At 45.0% G+C, this 21,605-nt stretch overlaps 1 protein-coding gene across 4 annotated transcripts in view; it reads left to right on the top strand.

Annotated features, from left to right (window-relative positions):
* LACTB2 (lactamase beta 2) overlaps positions 1–21,605 on the top strand; it is a 57,023-nt gene that overhangs the window by 16,753 nt on the left and 18,665 nt on the right. For all 4 annotated transcript variants that reach the window (XM_085896290.1, XM_085896289.1, XM_085896292.1 and 1 more), the window contains exons 4-5: positions 5,976–6,096; positions 17,077–17,255. In XM_085896290.1, the coding sequence (XP_085752416.1) occupies positions 5,976–6,096; positions 17,077–17,255 (300 nt within the window). The remainder of the gene's footprint in view (positions 1–5,975; positions 6,097–17,076; positions 17,256–21,605) is intronic.

Here is a 21,605-nt window from a genome sequence, read left to right as displayed (position 1 = left end):
AACAGCCTTTCCATATATCTCTTCCATCTTCCTTTAATTCCATCTGAGTCCACAACGATTTGTCCCACTTCATCCTTCAAGCAACTCACCCCCATCACATCAAATCTCTCTCTCGCTATCTGCTTTGCAATCCTGAATACCGCTCTCTTACCCTCCTCCGAATCCAAGCGTTCTCTGAACATTTTCCTATGGGCCTTCTGCGCCTTTGCAACCTCTTTCTTTGCAGCCTTCTTGGCTTCCTTATAACTTTCATGTGCAGCCTCTTCTTCCACCGTATCCTTTGCCTTTTGCCATTCCTTGAACTTCTTCCTCTTCTCTTCAATCGTCTTTCCAACTTCATCACCCCACCACCATGTTTCCGAGTGCCTCGGTGGTCCTTTTGTCCATCCACATACCTCACCAACGGCTCCCAATAGACTATCTTTCATGGACATCCAACCACTTTCAAGCTCAACCACATCATCTTCAACCATACTCAGCCTCTCTCTTAATGCTTCCTTCACTGTCGCCTCTTTCAACCTCCACACCTTCATCCTCGGTTGGTACTTCACCCGATGAATTCTCCGCGCACCTTTCACCCTTATATCGCAGACAACCAGGTGGTGCCGCGAAACAGTCTCCTCCCCTGGGATCACCTTTGTGTCCCGGAGGTTTCCCCTATCTCGCCGACGCACCATCAGGTAGTCAATGGTTGTCGTCGACCCACCTGATGTGTATGTAATAAGCTTATTATTCGCTTTCTGGAATTGAGTATTACAAATCAACAAATCAGCTCCATCACCAAACTCCAAGGTCCTTTCTCCTTCTCCATTTCTCACACCATATCCATAACCCCCATGGACTCCCTCAAAACCGTCTGGACTCCTTCCCACATGTCCATTCAAGTCTCCTCCAACCACAACAACTTCCTCATCTTTCACATTTTCCATCAACTTCTCCATCGCACACCAGAACATGTTCTTCTCTTCATCGCTTCGACCGACCTGCGGGCATATCCCGAGATGACGTTCACCAAGAGATTTCCGATCACAATTCTCACCATCATCAACCTTTCACTCACTCTAGTCACACTCACTACACTGTCGACAAACTCCTCAGAAAACATGACACCAACACCATGCACGCCTTCCGGGCACCCTTGCCACATAAACTTGTACTTCTGCCCCTGCCACGTCTCCTGCACAAAACATATGTCCACTCTTCTTCTGACCAATGTTTCAACCACTTCTCCAGATCTCCCTGTCATTGTCCCGACATTCCATGTTCCAAACCTCAGAAACCGATCTCCACGTGGGGCATCAGACAATTGGTCATCATAAATGGAAACATTTCCTCCCTTGCTTCGATCGGGTTCCCCACCTTGAGTTTTAACGAGAGGGGGTGAGGACCCCCACGGGGTACTTTGGGCTGTACCCTGCCCATAAGTTGTACTCATCATGGTTTCCTTTTGAGGCGATGTTTTTATGGCCGGATGCCCTTCCTGACGCCAACCCTTTTAGTCGCCTCTTACGACACGCAGGGATACGGTGTACCTATTCTAACCAGGGCACACACCGGGAACCGGGGCACACACCGGGAAGCACATCTGTACCAGACGATTTTTGTTAATTGCTTTGGACAGAGTTCTGGGGATGTGCTTACTCAGGGGAAAAGAGCTATAACATGGAGGGCCCTCCCCGTAAACTGTTTATTTATCGGCAGTGAAAATGATCAAAAGTGTTTCGGGTTTCTTCTGTAAACACAAACTGATAATGCTAATCTATACTATAAGAGAGGTGTGTGTGTGCATCATTGGTTGTTATCTCCATATACAGGTTTCATAAGATTGAACGGAGCCCTCCCAGGTCTCAGTGTGTGTGTGTGTGTGTGTGTGTGTGTGTGTGTGTGTGTGTGTGTGTGTGTGTGGGTGTGTGTGTGTGTGTGTGTGTGTGTGTGTGTGTGTGTGTGTGTGTGTGTGTGTGTGTGTGTGTGTGTGTGTGTGTGTGTGTGTGCGCGCGCGCATCACGTGTCGCCATTTTTCTCAGAGATGACCAACCAGATCTTCACCAAACTTTCAGAGGTTTATTAGTGAATGACAAGAAGTGTTTTAGGCCAAATTAATTTGGAAAATTAGAAGAAAAAAAGGTGTTTGAAATTCATTTTTTTGGGGTGGGGGGGGGATTAAAAATAATTATTCCTTTATAGTGCCTAAGTCTTTATAGCTATGTGAAAGATAATATCAAATGATTCCTGAACCCATTACTTTGTGGGTGTGGGGAAGTGTTTTTGGCCCCCACAAAAGATAGAAAAAAAATTAATTCAATAAAAATGCCAACAGGATTAGAACAACACTGGGCAACGTCAGGTACCCCTGCTGGTGGTACATAATAAACATGGGCTATAACGATAATGATAATAATAATGCTACATAATCCATCCATCCATTGGGACCATACTCTGCGCAGAGCGTTGGTGCTGCCGAAGCAGTCTCCTTGGCTATTGGGCATAATCCTGGACAGGTCGCCACTCCAATATAGGATACCAGCAAGCTGGCACACTCATTTTGCCGACCTCGGAAGGATGACAGGCAGAGTCAACCCCACCTGGTATTAATTCAACAGCCAAGCAGGATTTAAACTCAGGTCCTCAGGATCCCAAGCCCACCAATCTAACCATTAAGCCAACACCAAGCATGATAATGATAATAAGTACCCCCAAGTGGGCTGACAATCATCTCTTGAGATTGTGGTTCAGACCTCTACTGAATTCATGTGTGAAGTTTCAGAACAATCATCCGGGTGATAAGGGAGCAGTTGAAAAAATATCAAAAAGTTAACGGACAACTGGAGTGACGGACGGACATACATCCGGACATCACGACCCATTTTATAAGTTCATCTCTTCGAGAATCGACTTTAGATGACCTAGTAATGGGACACAACAATCATGATAATAATAATGAGTGATATTCATAGCAATTATAAAAATGATAACGGTACGTAATGATAACTAGAAGGGCACTCATTAGAGCACATACCTCCATAATGCAACGCCTGATCCACAAGAACATATCGGGCACAATACATTTTTGAAATATCGTGCTATATATTGTTTTTGGCCCAATCCCCCCAATGGTGAAAAATCAATTAAAAAATTCGAGTCGCCGGATTGGGATCCGGATCTTCACAAAAATCTAATCAGTTCGTCCTTGTCACACACCGAACCTGGCTACAAAATTTCATCTGGAATCCGTCCACAACTTTTTGAGATATCCTGTCCACAAACAGACAGACAGAAAGGGGTGAAAACACAACCTCCTTCACCTTTGGTGGCAGATGTAATACTCCTAATCATGAGAATATGGAGAAAAACAATAAATAAATTAAACATTTTTTAATGAACTTGTTTTCATCAAGTTTAGTTCAAGGACAAAGCAGATATGGACGGGCTTTGCATTTTGGGATACTTTCTCGTAAATCTTTGTGCTTCTTCATTTGTTACCTTGACAATACTTACAATGAAATTACCTGGCGAAAGGAACGAACACACCTGATTGGAAAGCATTCCTAAGGAAACTCAGCTCGACTTGCACCTGGAAATCTCTACACCGAGTCTTCCATGAACCTTCTCGCTGTATATAAAAGACCCCTACCCCATAAATGTGACATTTTATAAATCACCCAGAAGGGTTATTTCCTTTCTTTTTTTTTTTTTTTTTTTTTTTTTTTTTTTTTTTTTTTTTTTTTTTTTTTGTATACCTTGGTCGAGGCTCGTATGAGAGCTAACACACAACTCACAGCAAGGAGGCATGAGACAAGAGGGGCGGGAGTGGAAGGGACAAAACAGTGGGGAACAGACACATTAGGTGAACTGTGGAAGGGAGAGGGATGGGGATGGGACGGGGAACATGGCGAAGAGAAGATGGACATTACAGGGACTTTCAGGAAGGAAAGCAGGAGAATTGAAGGAAGTGGGCTTGGGTGGATTATCGTGGGTAGAAAAGATCCAGCATTTGGATGGGGGAAGATAAGAGGTGGTGGTGAACAGCTGTTTTGAAAGCCTGGAGGGAAGAATGGGAAAGAATAGAGTGAGGAAGTTTATTCCAAAGGCGGGAAAAAAAAAGAGGAATGAAAGAGTGAAGATGAGCAGTGATTCGTGATTTTGGTAGTTTTACCAGAAGGGGGTTGTTGGCGGACCTTGAGCGCCCTGTGGAAATGTAGTTGGGACAAATCGCAGAGAGAGCAGGGGGGGGCAAGGCTGGAGAGGAGTCGGTAGAAGACAGAAAGACCACCGACCAACCTGCGGTGATTGAGTGAGAGGCCCAAAGACTCAGCTTCATTGCGGGAGATGCCAATGATCTTAAAAGCCCTGGTTTCGACAGCGTGAAGTCGAGAAAGGTGGGAGGCAGGAGCACCAGCCCAGAGGGGAGAGCAGTACTCCATCAGGCTACGGACAAAAGCTTTTGTAAGTAGTCAGGAGCTCAAGAGGGCCGAGGAAGGACTTTGCACGACGGAGGATTCTCAGTCGGCGACTGGCTTTTGAGGCAAGGTTGGAAATGTGACTTTCCCAGGAAAGGTCATGGCACATAGTGAGACCCAGAACATTGAAAGAAAACACTTCTTCCAGAGGATTGTTGAGAAAGTAGATCGGAGGGTTTTCTAAACGGTCCTTTCGAAGAGACATAGTGAGAGTGTGAGATTTGTGTGGATTGAAAGACATGTTCCACGTGTTGGACCAGTTTGTGATTTTATCCAGATCTGCAGTGAGCGAAGAAGCTGCTGCTTGCCGGTCTGAGGGATGACAGATGGTACGGCAGAGGGTGGAGTCATCGGCAAAGAGAAATAGAGGATTTTCCAGAGAGTCCGAGAGATCATTAATGAAAACCAGAAAAAGAACAGGGCCCAGAACGCTACCTTGAGGAACTCCAGCCTGCACAGGAAGAGGGGATGAAAGAACTCCATTTAGGGCCACACGTTGACTGCGACAGGAGAGGAAGTCTGCGAGCCATGAGTGGAGATGGCCTTGAATACCATGGGAAGAGAGTTTGGTGAGTAGTGCAGGGTGCCAGACTGTGTCAAAAGCACGTGATATGTCCAGGGATACGGCTCGGATTTCCTGTCTGGCATTGAGGACCTCCATCCATTGATGGGAGAGCAGTAGCAGCATATCCAGGGTAGAGTGACCTGGTCTGAAACCAAATTGATGATTGGAAATCAAGCCATTGGAGAAGAGGAAGGATTTCATGTCTGAAGCGATGATGGATTCCATAACCTTGCTGATGATTGGGAGAAGGCTGATTGGTCTGTAGTTACAGGGATCTGTTTTTGCACCTTTTTATGCAGGGCAGTGATGTTAGCAGATTTCCAAGTAGATGGCAGATGACCTTGGGAAAATGAGAGGGTGAATAGAACAGAGAGAGGGTGAGCAAGAGCAGAAGAGCAGGCTTTGAGGACACGTGGGCTGATGCCGTCTGGACCGGTTGCAGAATCTGACTCGAGGTTTGAAAGCAAGCTCTCCACCTTGTCAGGAGAAAAGGATACAGAGTCCAGGGACAGTTGGGTGCGACTGGGTAAAGTAGGTAGAGATAGTGATGGGTTTGGGACACAAGATTTAGCTGCAAACACCGAGTTTAGACATTCAGCTTTATCACGTGTGGAATCAGCAGTGCGGCCATTTGAGGTAAGGGAGGGGATGGAGGGGGAACATACACCAGAAACAGATTTGATTAAACGCCACCAGGATTTTGAGGAGGGAGAGAGGTTTGAGAGTTCAGACTTGAGATGAGAAAGATGTTGTTTTCTGGCTCTCCTGAGGGTAGATACACACTTGTTCCTGTTCCATACACAAGAACTTTCCTTTTTCCTCATATTTGCAACTGCTCCCAACTGCTTTCCATACATTTGAACATGAGCATCACAAGGCTTCTATTGCACTTCATGATTTTGCCAATTTCCTGTCGAGAAAGGAAGTGTAATTTGGAGTTGGAATGTGTGCAGTCAATCTGAAAGTGAGCAAGCTACCCCGAGTGCCATTCCAGGAGGAGGCCATTGATTACGGAGGTGGCTACACCTTTGTATCACATGGTGGTTTGATCACCACTGATGGTGCTACCCTCAGGTACAGAGAATATATACTTGCATTTGCTCTTTTTATATTTTTATCACTATCATTGTATTTCCAGTTCATGGTGGTGAAAAGTGCTGAGTTTGTATCCACAGTAAAACACATTTTCACTCTTTGCATTCGGCATTCTGGGCATTTGTTCAATTACTCATGTTAATACATACATGCATTCATGCTGTATAGGGTATTGTGTCGATTATTTTAACATTCCTATCTGTAGTTGGTGGTAATGCTGTGTCTCAATTATTCTCATTCTTGTGAGGTTTGTCACTGTGTTCCTTGTTTGTTTGTTTGTTTTTTTTGTAATGCTATATCTTGGCTCGTTAAAACTCCCAAGTATATATATAGCCATGCCCACCCAAACGCGTAGACAAGGGGCAAAGGTCACGGAGGTTGGTGGCAGGATTTGCACTCCGGCCACCACAAAATATTTCACTCCGAAAAACACACCGATTGTGTGTCTCGGTGGTGCTGATGTCATCCACCAGATGGCGGTCTCCTCTGGTTAACCTGAGGCGGTCCCTTTGGGTGGGTGCCAGAACTGTCCTGTCCCAAAGAGATGGGGATGGGCCAGGCATCTGCCTGGGGGATGGCCAGACGGAGGCCCCTGGAGTACTGGCAGAAAGTGGACGCAGTGACATGCTGTGGCGCATGCTCCCAATGTTTGTATGTATGTATGTATGTATGTATGTATGTATGTATGGAAGTATATGTAGCCCATGTTGCTTTAAAAGCTGATATTTGCTTTTAAATTATTTACGTGAAAATTTATTCTTACGTGGCATTCTAAGTTCCTTACCATGTTCATGCAAAGGTGACGTCGGTTAACCAACATATTAAGAAACTAGAACGACAACCTTCGACGTCACGGCGTCGCCAGATATGCGTCCGCCCACATTATTACATCATTATACATACTTGTACCAAGTTTGATTTAAATCCCCGAACCAGATTTAAAATATTAAATAATTCTTGCTGCCCGACCATGCGTCCGATCAAGTTAAAATTTAAAACGTACATTACGCCAGACCATGTGACCTATTAATTATTTGTGAACACCCTGGTACCCCCAAGGCTTGGGGAACATGTAAGTGAAGTTTCCCCGCGATCTGTCAAGCCGTTCTGCTGAAGAAGATTGTTTATTCTTCAAAAAATCATAGCTGACAAACCATGTGACATGTTACGTCATAGGTGGAGAACTTTTGGTTCCTCATGTTGAGGCGATCATGCCTGTAACGTTTTGCCTCGATCTGTTCAGCCGTGACGGAGAAGAAGATTTTTGAAGGTTTTATGTTAAAAACAACATGGCTGCCAAACCACTTGACCGATTACATCGTCAATTTTTTTTTTTTTTGCCAATTATAATCTAGCCCGAGATAACCCTCAAAATTTTTCATGCTGATCGGATAAATCATTTGATATATGGAATTATGACGTCATAAGGAAGCCACATATGACATCAACAAAACAAAAAAAAAATCAGCCCTGCTTCCATGGGGAGTATTTCACACGTGCCACGTTTCAATTTTTTCCCATGGAGCAGTTTCAGAGAAACAGAGGTCCAAAGTTTTTCCTTTTTTTCAGTAATGGCTACCACACCATGTGACCTATGACATCATAGTTATCACAAAAACATTCCACATGAGTAGTCTCATCTATGGTGAAAGTTTCATGAAATTTCTATGGTGGAAAAAAAAAACATGCCGCCCCGCTTCGATCAGACACTTGACCCATCCATCCATCCAATGGGATCATACTCTGTACAGAGCGTTGGTGTGACCTAAGCAGTCTGCTTGGCTATTTGGCACAATCCTGGACGGGTCGCCACTCCGACACAGGATACCAGCAAGCTGGCACTCATTTTGCCTACCTCGGAAGGATGGCAGGCTGAATCAACCCCGCTTGGTATTAATTCAACGGAAAGGTGGGATTTGAACTCGGGACCCGAGGATCCCAAGTGTATTCATGTACACATAATAAATGGATGGTCCCTTCATCGTTTCACTGAAACCACTTGAGGTTAACCCCGAGGGGGTAGCTGTTGATCATAGCTGAAGTGCATCATGTGTCTTGTTTCTACTGTACTGGCAACCCTCACGAAGATGAGTGGATATTGTTGTGTTTTTGCCTCCTCGGGGTTAAATAATGCATCTATAGTATAACGATAGTTACTCTATATTGTAATACATGTAGATAGACATGCATTGCATATGTATTAGGAAGACAATCTTTCCTACCTGTGATAATTTTACCTATCACCTTTTTACTCTCATCTTTCTTCCTTCCCGAACCAGTTCAAACCGGCTGCTTCATGGGCATACCGCCTCTTTTACGAGCATCTTCCTTTCTTGAATCGGTTCGCACTGTCCAATTGACATCTTGTCGCCTTTTTGCTCACCTTCTTCCCTTCCCTCGAACTGATTAAAACCCACCGAAACTCTATCCCACGGTGACGCCCCCTTGTTACCCACCGTAACACTGCTCTGGATGTGGGATCTACCAAGAAGTTCCAGGGACAATTGGCGATCGCGGTCGCTTCGCGACTCGCAGAACCCTTCTGGAGTTATCTGGAGCGACAACCTTCACATTGGTGTCAGGAGTGTGGGATTGGACCAAAAGCATGGGAAACCATTGCCTCAAAGCAAGATTGCAGAGCACATTGTAAGCGCAAAATTTGTTAGCAGCGAGCCACTATGTCGGGTTTCCGTGAGCAAGACCTGGGGGGTGCGTGCTGGTTGTATGTGTCTGCGACCCAAGAAGACATTGTAGAGGAGGGACCTAAGGAAGGCACAGTGGAGTTTTGCACCCTTGCTGATTGCTAGCCTTTCTGATCCCCCACCAGCTAACCCGCTGCCCCCAAACAAACCAGTGCCACAAAGCAGCAGGTCGGCATCACCACAACAGCAGGGGCCTAATGAACAGCGAATGGAGATGACAACACAGCTTATCAGTATGGTAAGATGAGAGCAAGGCTGAGGCTGGAGGCTGATCTTGGCAGGAAAATTGTCACTGTTTGCGGTGAACTGAAGATTGAGCAGGAGAAATGGGCAACAGACTTGGTGTACCAATCGCCATCCCTACTCTTCCTTCCCCCAACACTTCCGCTCTTTAGAACAGCCTTCCCACCAGTTTGTTCCCAACTTCTATCAAATTGCAACAATTCAAGTCACGAATCAATAGTCTCGATCTCATTATTTTTTTTTTTTCCTATTTTCTTTCCTTGATTTTTCTCCGAGGAGGCCCCTATTCGTTTTAGGGCTCCACTATTCCCCCCTGCACATGTTGATTTTAAACAAGGACAAATGTGTCCAAGAGCAGCGTCCTAAAGGTTTTGTCGGCTAAAAAAAACAAACAAAAAAAAACAACTTCCAATATTTCGTCACGTGCCTTGATTAAGCCAATAGCGAGACCCGTCATAGTGTATTTACGAAATATCGTGTACTTACGAAATAAATAATGTATTTACGAAATTACAATATGTTAAATGGAATAATCTTTAAATAGTAACGTGAACTTTTCGAAACTTTAAAGCAAATGTCCGAATATATTTAAAAGTTCATGATAGACGCTCTCAAAAGGCACCGTCAATGTGAGGATGTGTACAGGTGTTTAGTATTTAAGGAGATCCGGATCGTGTATATAAAAGAGCTGGGTCCTAATATAAAGGTTTTGTCTTCACAAGAAGAAGAAGAACAACAAGAGGAAGAAGAAGAACAATGCCAAGCTCTCTTAGAGCAGCGTTCGCTACGCGAGACGCTGCTAAAAACTGAAGGTCAGCCACAGCAGTTTAGCTAGTGCATCAGGGAGCAAAAATTTTGAATTGTCAATTGTACCAGCACACTTTAGCCTACATGATTAGCTCACCTGGAATGTAGTTCCGATGAGATTACGAGATGGCACGTGGTCCCGTCCGTCCATCCATCCGTCAACAAATGCTTTCAGCTTCTCTGAAAGTATTCATGTGATTTTGATAAAACTTTACCACAACCTTCATCACCTGTCATCTACCAAAGTTTTTCATGCCGTTAAAAAAATTGAGGTTTAAGGAGATCTACAGGAGGGGAGGTTGCCCCCCAAAATAGGTATTTGCTTTCTTCTCCGAAACTACACACACAATTTCAATGAAACTTGACCACCACCTTAATCACCCGTAATGTTCCAAAGTTTGTTTATGCTATTTAAAAAAATCGGGGTCGAAGGGGATTTATGGGCGAGGTGTTGCCCCCCAAAATAGGTATTTGCTATACCATTGGTTCATTGATACATTTTTCTAATTCTGTCCCCTGTTGACTTCCTCCTCAGTATCATTATTTTTCCAGGTGAGCAACCAAGGATATTGCCTTAATTTTTATTTTTTTCATGAGAAATTCATCCTCGGTTGTCTGAGGTCACCACTAAGTTATCCCAACCATTCTGGTTCCTGGCAAAGTTGAGCCATTTGTGGCTGTTACATGTGACTTCCATGACTAAATGTGTTGGCAAAAGTGGAGAATTTCTCAAATTTTTCTCTTGTACACCATTGGTCCACGTTCGTCATGTTGGCTTCTATTTTATAGGCAAACAACACTGAATATTCTGTCCTGCTAACTTAAAAATCAATGAAGGCCCCACATTTTGAGGTCGTCTTGTAATCTCCATACGTTTCCTGTTGTTTTTGATGCCCTCTGCTTGCGATCCATTGGCCAAACTTTGTTCTGGTGGCTCAAATCTATGAAAGACTTCCTTATCTCACTTTATCTGGTTTCCTCTTTGCTGATGGGCAGGATTTTTTTTCCCCTACATCATGGTTTCACCTACCTCCATTTCCTCCTTCTCCAGTATCCCTTGTGCTATCGCATAGCATTGCATGTTTGATGTTTTTTTGATCTTTTGTTTTTTTTTATACCTTTTGTTGATCTTGCAAAAGTTTACACCACAGCATCAAACAGCCAGTAATATATTTTGGTGTTGGAAACTTCATCAGATCAGCAGTTAATTGGACAACTGAAATATGTATTATATTAATGTGCACAAGAAACTACAGTTGTTAAAGTAAAATTAATTATCTCATCCTGAATATCCAGTGGGGGCATGAACTCAGGAAGTAAAATGAGTGGTTCAAACATCATCCTCTTCAAATGGTTCAACCATGAACATTGTTGCAATTTGATTTCCAGATTATTTTTTACAGGTATCAATTGTTAAACTATTATCATTTCTTCCAGGAAGGAAGAGGGGGTGAGAGAACTCCATTAAGGGCCACAACGTGTGGCCCTTAATACAGTTGTATGTTCTGCTCTCCTTGTATGTTCTGTGTGTTAGCTCTCATACGAGCCTCGATATTATATACAAAAAAAAAACAAAGAGTAAAGCAAATCGGGACAAACCATGGCCTTGAAGACTGTGGACAGCCATTTGATTGGTCCTTGAAGGGAAAGGGGCATGTTTGGAATTTGACCTAAAAGTGTGTGGACTGATAGACAGGAATCAGATCAAGGAGAGGAGACACTGGTGAAGTCACCTCGTTTGGATCTCTCTCTGCCTCGCTCAGGGAGATTTACATTCCAACTACTATGCTTTTATGGGCCTTGGATGGTCATTGATATTGCTGGTGATTCCCCGTGGCAAAATAAGTGAGCCGCTGAGGACTATCTGACAGCTCGAGCATTTCTCTGGCTGTAGTTAACATTGTGAGACTAATGCTTCAGTCACATTTGGCTCGGCGGCCGTAGGGTCTAAAAAATCTACGGCCACTAGCAATTATAGGGCGACCGCAGTATTTCCACGGTCACACAATGTAGCAGTCACATATGTTTTTATTTTTTGGGTAGCCGCACGGGGTATTTAGAAATTGTGGAGACCGAAAACGTGGGGGTGCCGTACGGTCTTTGATTTGATGTCGCATGGTGACCTTAGGGCGTCCCTGCTGCGGCCATAGAATTTTCAAGGTAGCCTCAAGGTGCCCGCAAGGCGACCGCAGGGGGCCCTAAGGCGAACGTGGAAATAGTGCGGCCGCCGTAATTTTTTGAGGGTTGGCAAAATTCATTTTTCATTGATAAGAGCCTAAGGAAAACGCACGAATAACGCAAGCCCACCGTACGCCCTACATACGGTCGACGTGGAACACATCTATGTCATGGCTACGGCTTGTCTAATTGCTACGGCCAATCTAGAAATGAAAAAAGTTATAACTCCACGCTATAATTCCACGGAGACACCTATGGCCTGTAAAAGATAGCCATACGGCGTAGGGCCACCCTGAGGCCACCTCAGAAACTCTGTGGCCGCCGCACATTTCTGTCAATTCAGGGGGGGGGGTACGGCCGCCGTATCCTAGCCGTAGAGCAAATGTGACTCATGCTTAATCTAGCACACGTTACACAGAGATTGCCGAACAAAAAATACTGTTTCTCAGCACCATTGTGCTCCACTGAACTTGCATCTTCTTCTGATCCAGCTCCATCCTCTGCTTCACAATTGTCTTCATTGTAAATTCGATTTGAAACACCTCCACTACTCACTACACCATCAGGTCTATCATCATATGCTTGATACAACATCTGCTGAATGTGCCTGCTTACCAAGACTGCTTCCCGAGTTTCAGAACTGAGATTGGGCAGATGCATTTTGTGAACTGTTGCCTTTGTATGCAGGCTAGGTTTAAGGTCATTTGGGTAATTTGAATAAATATTGTTATGGATTTCAGAATCCGGTCTGATGAATGTATCCACACATCCTGGTCCTCAGACAGTTATTTCCTGAAATGCATGTTCACATTAGCCCCGTCCCCATGTCGAATGGGATCTTAAATGTGATGCGTTGAGAAGGGTAAAGAATAGATCCCCTCTCTTATGGGAAGTTTTTTTCTTTACGACATACATGTTTATACACATTTCTTTCACGAGCTCTGAAGCCCACCCCCCGTTCTTCCTCAGCAGCAGTCTTTCGTGGGCTCCAACGCCCGCCTTTTTTGGGAGCGCATGGGTCGTCGTGGTGGCCGTGCGCCAGTGGGGCGGGGTGAGCTTGGGGCGGGCTGCACCCGCGGAGACGGCCCGCGGATATAAAAATGAAGGGAGGTCCGTTCTGAGGAAAAAAGCGAGAGAGAAAAGCGAAAGGAGAGAGGAAAAAGCAAATGGTGAGAAAGGTGAGAAGAAAGCAGGGCGAAACAAAGCCAGGGAGGGAGAAGAGAACGAGAACTAAGCTTGAGAAGCGAGCAAGAAGTGGGTGTCTGACCAACACCAACAACGAGACAATTCGTCCTTCCCAGTGCTTGGGCAAGCGAGCGTGTGGTGTGGGTGTGAGCAACGCCGCCAACAAGTGAGGCACGGGTCGGTGACCAACAACACCATGGTCTAAACCCGCGACGGACAATCCCGGTGCCCTCCAGACGTTGACTGGCGTTCAAGGCTGTTTGCGAGAGGGTGCACGGCGGGGCTGGGTGCTGGCGACAGACATGACACGTACGCACACATTTCAAGACGTTTTCGCTTCACGGACGACTTTCTGGTGAGCCGGACGATTCTTTCCCCTCCCCTCCCCCTGAATGATCTGCTGGGTACCCTTGTCTGTGTTTAGCTCTAAGTAAGTCGATCCCCGAGAAGCATCTGCTCTTTGTCTCTTTCCTGGCATTTTGATTGATTTTGCTTTGAAATTAATTCATTTATGTACCTCAGCAAATAAAAAGTTCTTTTTATTTATTTATTTTATTATTAATATATTATTTGTCAATTTCCAACCTGTCCGTGTTTGTCCTTTCCTCCCATTGGTCTTGCATTGTTCGAACCGAGATAGACTGGGAGGTAATTACCACAGATTTGACCAAAATAGTCGACACGCACCAGCGGTTAAAACGCTCGGCCGCCCCAATTAAAATCTAATCGAGATAATATTGGTGCTTTGCCGAGGGCGCGCTCCCCGCTCAGGTAACCACGTGACCTCGAGTTAAACGGAATAATTACAAGGTGGACACTGGAACTCGTGGTTAACTGGGTGATGTCCGTGGTCCTAAAACAACCCACCGTACCACAACGTTAATTGTGAGCGGTGGCCCTAGGTCCGGCTCTACCGAGGACAACCGGGGATTAATCCCCCTGAGTGACAAGCTGGTGTCTCAGTACCCATGGTAGCAACAATATTAAATAAAGATCGGTTATTTCTCTCACAAACATTGTGGCACAAGTCCGGTTCCATTACTATTTGGTTAAAATGCCTATTTTCTCTAACCACTCGAGATCCAGGCCGAAACTGGCTGCATGATTCGGAGTTGGCTGCCACCTTTTTGGGTGTGATTGGCTGACTCCACCTCGTGGGTGGTCACAATTCCTGAGCACGTGATGATATTCTTATTGAGTATTTCAATAGGAATTCAATGATGCCTCAGTGTTGAAATCGGACATGTCTTTGCAAAGTTATTCATGTTTGTTACCACTACCCCCCTTTAACTTGTGGATTTAACAACCCAGATCCACTGGTTAATATAACAGCTTATTGCAAGAATGTTTTACAACAATTTGGGACCACATACTGTGCCACTATTCCAGTGTGTCCAGGTTACCGTGATATTGTTTCGTTTGCAGGAGTGGGGTAGAGATTACCTTAGTACAGATAGAAATGTATAGAGTGGTACGGTCCATGTACAAGTAGTTAGCCCATCTCAATATGATTAAGTAGGGAAACGTAGCTTAAGAATTGTCTGTTTAAATGTGAACCTTATGGAGGGTGGTGGATTGTAGTAAATAGTAAGTGTTTAAGGTAAGGAATCGTGCGTATAACCTCTTGTATGTCCCACCGAATGAGGTGCTGAGATGAGGCCGAAGCAAAGAGAGAGGATGGGCTTTAAAAGGGGTGGTGCTGTCCAGAGAGTGAGGCGAGGAGCTTTTCATCACCTTCCGAAGGGGAAGAGTTTTGGGGCCTTTCGCGGGAGCTCGCAAGAGCCAGGAGGGTTGGAGTCATCCCTGAGGAGAGTCGAGATTGCTCCAAAAAGAGAGAAGGAGATCGTGTGGAGGGAAACGGTTGCTCTGTCAGTGGTGCCTGCCTTCTCGTGTTCCTGCCTTTGCCCTGTGCCTGCTTAGTCGTCTCTGGTTCTTGCTCGTGTGTCTTCGTCGCCCTGCCTGGGTGTTTCATCGCCTGTTCGTCTCTCCAACCCGTGGACCTGCTGCTTCCTCATCCACCAGCAGAGCTAAGGCCCACCCGGTTCTCGTTCCCTTTCCCCTTATGTGAACAACTCTGGTGTATGGCGCCATAGGTTTTATTGTCATTGTATATAATTATTTATCGATTCCGTTTTCCCCCTTTCTTCCCCACCTCAACCCGCCATCTCCACCGTCACGACCAACATCCCCTGTTATTTGGTTTGGAAAATAAACCCTATGGTTTTAAGAGTTAAGAGCCTCGTGTGCTTCTTGTGATTACCGCACATGCAAAGCTGCCATTGTTCGAACGCACACCGGGGGAGGTAAAAGCCAGTTTGGTCCATCCGTCCAGCATTGGTCTTAATCAGCATGGACACGACAATATCAAAGCAAGCGTTATAGACTTGTAGTTGATATCTGAGATTTTCATCTGGCCTAGTCAGTCTAAACTCCCATACTATGACCTAGTTTATTGAAAGTCAGTTATCAATCGATATCATATCCTAATTACCTCCGACACAAGAGGTGGAAGGAGGTTAAACCCGTCTGTTTGTTTGTGTGCAGGATATCTCAAAAAGTTTTGACGGATTCAGATGAAATTTTGTGGGCAGGTTGGGTGTGTGACAAGGATTAAATGATTAGATTTTTGTGAAGATCCAGATCCGGATCCGACTACTGGAAATAAAATGATTCTTTTCCATTGAGAGAGAGAGAGAGAGGGCTAAACCGATATACAGCACGATATCTCAAAAAGTTGACGGAGCCGGACGAAACTTGGTGGACATGTTGGGTGTGTGACAACGAAGAATTGATTCGATTTTGGTGAAGATCTGAACATTTTTTAAGTGATTCTTCACCATTGAGAGACGGGGCCAAAAACAATATATATATATATATATATATATATATATATATATATATATATATATATATATATATGTATGTAGAACATGATATTTCAAAAATGTCTCGGGCCCAATATGTTCTCGTCGATCGGGCATTGTGTGGCGGAGGTACGCACTCTACCGAGTGCTCGTCTCGTTTTACATGCTTCTGGCAACATCCATGCAAAAAACTTCAATGGCTTACTCTTGATATCTGGAAGATTGACATGTTTGGAGGCTGCATACTTTTTACATTCAATGATTTCACCTTTTTACCCAATTACTATGATAACTAGAAAGGGAGCACTCGGTAGAGTGCAAAACCTCCGCCGCCAATACTGCTAGGTCATTCAAGTGAACCTGATATCCTATTCATTCAATTTGACGTCAACAGTGCTCAGAGTTATAGTTTGCAACTTTCCCTTTTACATACTCAATTCATTGGTCATAACTAGATTCCTTGAGACAGAAATTGATTTTACGTGGGTATATCCACCTGAAGTTTCAAAATCAGCTGCAATTATAATTTTGGCATGTTTTTTGTTGGAAATCACTTATAACATGTAGAAATGAAAAAAACAAGAAATCGAAATTTTGTTGGAAAAAAAAGTTGCAAAATTTTTTTTCTCTAACAATTTTTTTTGGGGTGGGGGGTTGGAAATCACTTAAAACATGTAGAAATGCAAAAAAAAAAAATTCTAATATTTTTCAAATTGCCCGCCATAACGGCTATATTGGATTTTGGACCAAGTCCAAAATCTAATGGCATGATCCTTGGACCAGACCTAACCCCCCACCAAGTTTCGTCGAAATCCGTCGAGGAGTTTTTCCGTAATACTGTTCACAAACAAACAAACAAACAAACAGAAAGGGGTGAAAACAGTAACCTCCATCCATCTTCGATGGAGGAGGTTAATAAACTTTTCCCCACAATTACTGGCTCAAAACCTTGTTTGTTTTCTGCACCCCACTTCTCATAGAGTGCTGCATACACCAGGACACACCGATGATCATATGGCTTTGCTGCTCGAGGAGGAAGGAGCTGTGTTCTCAGGAGATTGTGTGCTTGGTGAAACCACAGCGGTGTTCGAGAACCTTCGTGACTACATGAACTCGCTAAAAGCAATAATGAATCTCGTTCCTTCTCTTATTTACCCAGGTATATCAACTTCCCAGCTCTCCTTTTGCAGATTACATTTGATGACTTGTGAAATGGATTGTGTTTACTTGGACACAGAAAGAGGGCAAGCAAATGAAACCTCAATTTTCACCCTTTATTAGCAGTCATTATTGTCGGGTCAGGCCAGATCAGATCCTGTGACTTGTGACGGGTATCATGTAAACCTGTACTAAACTGTTTCATGGTCGAGTTGTCGGTGACTAAATCGTCTCCCCCACCAGGTTTCCTGGTGAGGAGGGCGTAAAGATATGGTCACCCAGCAGGATTAAAAACGAAACCTGTCAAATGGCAGGGTTAGCTCCTTGTGAACCATCCATATCTGGTGCCCACCTCTGTCTGCAGATGTATTCCTGCAGTTTGGTTACCTTTTTCTAGGAGGTTGGTGGCAGGATTTGTACTCCGGCCACCGTTAAATACTTCATTTGGCAAAACGCAAAGAAAACTGAAAACACACTCCGTGGGAGTAACTCCTGTGCAGTTTCCGTTCATGGGGCAGCTCAACTGATGATGGAATTTGGGGCAAAGCCTTAGGGACCCCCATTCTTTCATGATTGGAGGAAAGGCACGGGATAACCTTCCAGGGAGGGGTTGCAGTGGTGTGTGTGTCAGGGTGGTGCTGAGGTGTCGTCCACCAGACGGCCGTCTCCTCAGGTTAACCTGAGGCGGTCCCTTCGAGTGGGTGCCTGAAATGTCCTCATTCTAAGAGAGGATGATCACCTGTCTCTGCTATCATCTGAGCAACAGCGTTCGAACATCAGGATCACAGCACTCTCTGAGGTTTGGAGACGGATATTGGTGAGATCATCATGGGTGGTTACACCTTCTACTGGTCTGGTTGCTCTGAGACTGAGGATTTATCACTCTTTGGGTGTCATTTCCCTGGTCTCTTTAATGCTCCGACTGAGGCGAGAGATCTCACTGTGAAGGAGGCATTCGATGCCCTGCTCGATTCTGTGGTTGATCAGTGCCTCAGGCAGGATACTGTTCTCGTCTCGGGGGATTTTATTACATCGATTGGCACTGATAGGGATCATTATGAAACCTGTGTTGGTCCTTATGGGTCTGGAAATGTGAACCAGAATAGCAAAAGTTCTTTGACTTTACAAGAAGTCATGCATTTGGGGTGGCTGGTTCATGGTTTCAGCGCACACAGGCTCATCGCTGGACTTGGTATTCCAATGCTGGTGGTGTGACAAAGGAGATTGACCATGTGTTCGTTGATGGTTGCTGGAGGAACCTCCAGAACTGCAAGGTCTATTGGAGTGATCAAATCCTCAATAACGACAACAGGCTTTTTGTGGATTCCCAGAGACGTCAGTCCATATCCTAATTATTGTGGCCTATGCTGGATGTTGGCAAGCTCAGGGATAAGAGGGCGCAGAAGAGTTTGCGAATAGGATGAGTGGGGATTTGGGAGGTCTGGGTGTTTGGGGGAATCCTGAATAGTTGTCGAGTGCCTTCAAGACTACCATCCTTGATGTCGCCAGTGGATGTCTTGGAACTCACCATCAGGCAAAGAGGATCTTTGTCTCACAAGAGTCACTGGATTCCATTGACTGGCAGAACTGAGCTATTCAGGGAGCTGAGGCCGTAAAACTATGTGTGTGCCGAGGATGGACAAGGAGGCCTATGTGTGAGGAATCTGTGAATGGGTAGAGCATCACCTGTGCTCAAGTGATTCTCGCCCTGCTTACTCTCCCTATTCAGGGGTGTAACTATTCCTGTTGCTGACTCTCCAATCAACTGTGAACCACCCTCGTTTTTGGAAACGGCTGCGGTGAATCAGTTGAAAGGGGGTAAAGCTCCTGAGACTGGTGGCATCCATGCTGAACTTCTCAAGGCTGGTGGAAATGCTACACTTGTGTTATTTCATGCAGTTCTCTGCTCTGTTTGGAACACATGCATCATTCCAACTGGAAGAGGGGCCTTCTCCCTCTTTGGAAAGGGAAGGGTGAACACGAGGACTGCAACAACTACCGAGAGGTGACGCTGCTCTCAGTGCCGGGCAAGGTCTTTGCTTGGATTATAATTCTTGATCGTGTTCGCCACCATCTGCTTGAGCACCAGTGCCCAGAGCAGTCAGGCTTTACACCAAAGAGGTCAACGATTGACCAATTCCTTGCTCTTCGGGTCCTCACCGAATGCAGACGAGAGTTTCGGCAGGGGCTGCTTGCAGCTTATGTTGATCTCTGCAAAGCGTTCGATTCAGTGAATCAGAATGCCCTCTGGAGGATTCTTCGTCTTTTTGGGGTGCCACCAAAACTGATCAATCTGATTTCTGAACTATACTCTGGTACTGGAAGTGCTGTGAGGTGTGATTCCATCTCTGACTTATTTCTAGTTGTTACTGGAGTTCATCAGGGGTGTGTACTAGCCCCCACACTTTTCAGCGCTTGTATGGACTGGATTATGGGGAGGATGTTGGAGAGATCCAGCTGCGGTGCATCATTTGGGCATGTCAAGATGTCTGACCTTGATTTTGCAGATGAAGCAGTCATCTTTGCGGAGACGCTTGATCTCCTGATGGCCTTCAGGCGCTGAACGAGGAGTCTGAGCCACTGGGATTATGAGTTTCCTGGGTCAAAACTAAGATCCATGCTTTCATTGACATCTTGGATGCTGCTGTCTTGTGTCTTCCCGTTTGTACCAAGGATGTTGAGGGCCAAAAACGACAGATATTCACTTCCCGAGGCAGTGATATTCATGCCTCCGTATGTTGAGCTAGAGGTCAATATATGTCTGGTTCAGGCCTGGGGCATCATGGATTCACTCGATCATGCATGGGGTGTGGTGCTTTCGTACCTATGTAGGAGGACAAAGGTCCAAGTCTTTATGTCCTTGGTGCTTCCAGTCTTGCTCTATGGATATGAGACTTGGACTCTGACCAAGGGTCTGAGATGGAGACTTCTCACCTTTGGTACCAGGTTTCTTCAGAGAATCCTTGGCGATCCCATTGTGTCCAACGAGCCATTGCTGAGAGAGACTCAGATGACATTTGTTACCTGTATAGTCCGTGATCAGCTGTAGCTGCATGGACATGTGGCTCGTTTTCCTGACGCTGATCCTGCTCACCAGATTCTCTCAGCGAGGGAGCCTCGTGAGTGGAGGAGGCCAACGGGCCGACCACCTTCCCCATGGTTGTTGCAGGTTTATCGGCATCTCAACGAGATGGAGATGAGCTATGCATGACTGGTGGATGGCTAGACGGATGCCCGGTGGAAAGTGGACGCAGCGATGTGCTACTCCGGCGCATGCTCCCATACCTGGCCTGATTGTCGATTACGTTTACACGAATCAACAGTGATTGCCTTTTCTTGAAATAGCAATCACCAGTAATTTGGGTACCATATTTGTAAAAAAAAAAAAAAAAAAAAAGATTTATGAATCCTTTTTTTTTGTCTCAGTTGCTCTTGCACTGAATAAAGTTTTCTTTGATATTCTTATGATTTTAATTGTAGAAGTAATCTCATTGCTGAAAGTCTCACCCATTCCTGCACGGCTTCATCATCCAAGTGGTGCACCGCCACCTCATTTCATCCACAATTCTGACTCATGATCTTTATTACCCACATTAACCTTTCCTAACCCAACCGCCTTACTTGCTCGTGCCAGGGTTTACTCTTCGCTCTCTTCTCTTTTCCTTATTGTGGCCTATTGTGGCATACCCTTGAGATTTGTGCCGCTGTCCGTTATGCCTTGCTCAGTTCCAATGAGCCTCGCTCCTGCAAAGGGAAGAAACAAAAAAGAAGTCTGGATGTGGAAGAGTCGGTGGAGGTGAAGGTGTTGAATTTACTCCATTCTCTATGTTCTTTTCTAACTCGCTCTCCATTTCTATTTGTTTCTCTTTCATTGGGTGACCTTTGGACACAACGACAGTTGTGCACCCACCATTTGGAGAGGTTCTGAGCATGAAGAGTCAAGACTTTTGATGGCTGTATTTCTGGTTCCCAAAACAAGATCAGTGGATCATGTTCCTAGCTGATGATCCAGATGGTCATTCTTGTAATTTTCAGAATTCATGCAGTCTGGGTTGTACGAATTGATATATCCCTGAATTATCTGCACATCTACCTCCCTGTACCATAGCTTGGATAGTCTTCAGAAGATTATTACAGTCTTTTATCTTGAACAAGTACATGTAATATAAACAGATATGATCTCCTCCTTGCTTATCAGGTGATGTATGTCCGCGCTGCATGAGAATTTTTACCTCACAATAGGTAATTCGTTGATATTAGGTTACCGGGTGGGATAGGTTATCAGGTACTAGGTCTTTGCCCTGTCTGAGACTTTTTGTTCATTCCTGTCCAGTAGGCTGATGTTCCTTAC

The sequence above is a fragment of the Eptatretus burgeri genome, chromosome 9, assembly GCF_056783735.1.
Source record: "Eptatretus burgeri isolate ZD-2024b chromosome 9, Ebu_testis_v1, whole genome shotgun sequence".
In the NCBI taxonomy this organism is placed as follows: domain Eukaryota; kingdom Metazoa; phylum Chordata; class Myxini; order Myxiniformes; family Myxinidae; genus Eptatretus; species Eptatretus burgeri.
Note: the sequence above shows the minus strand (reverse complement) of the source record. Positions and strands in the feature narration are given on the sequence as shown.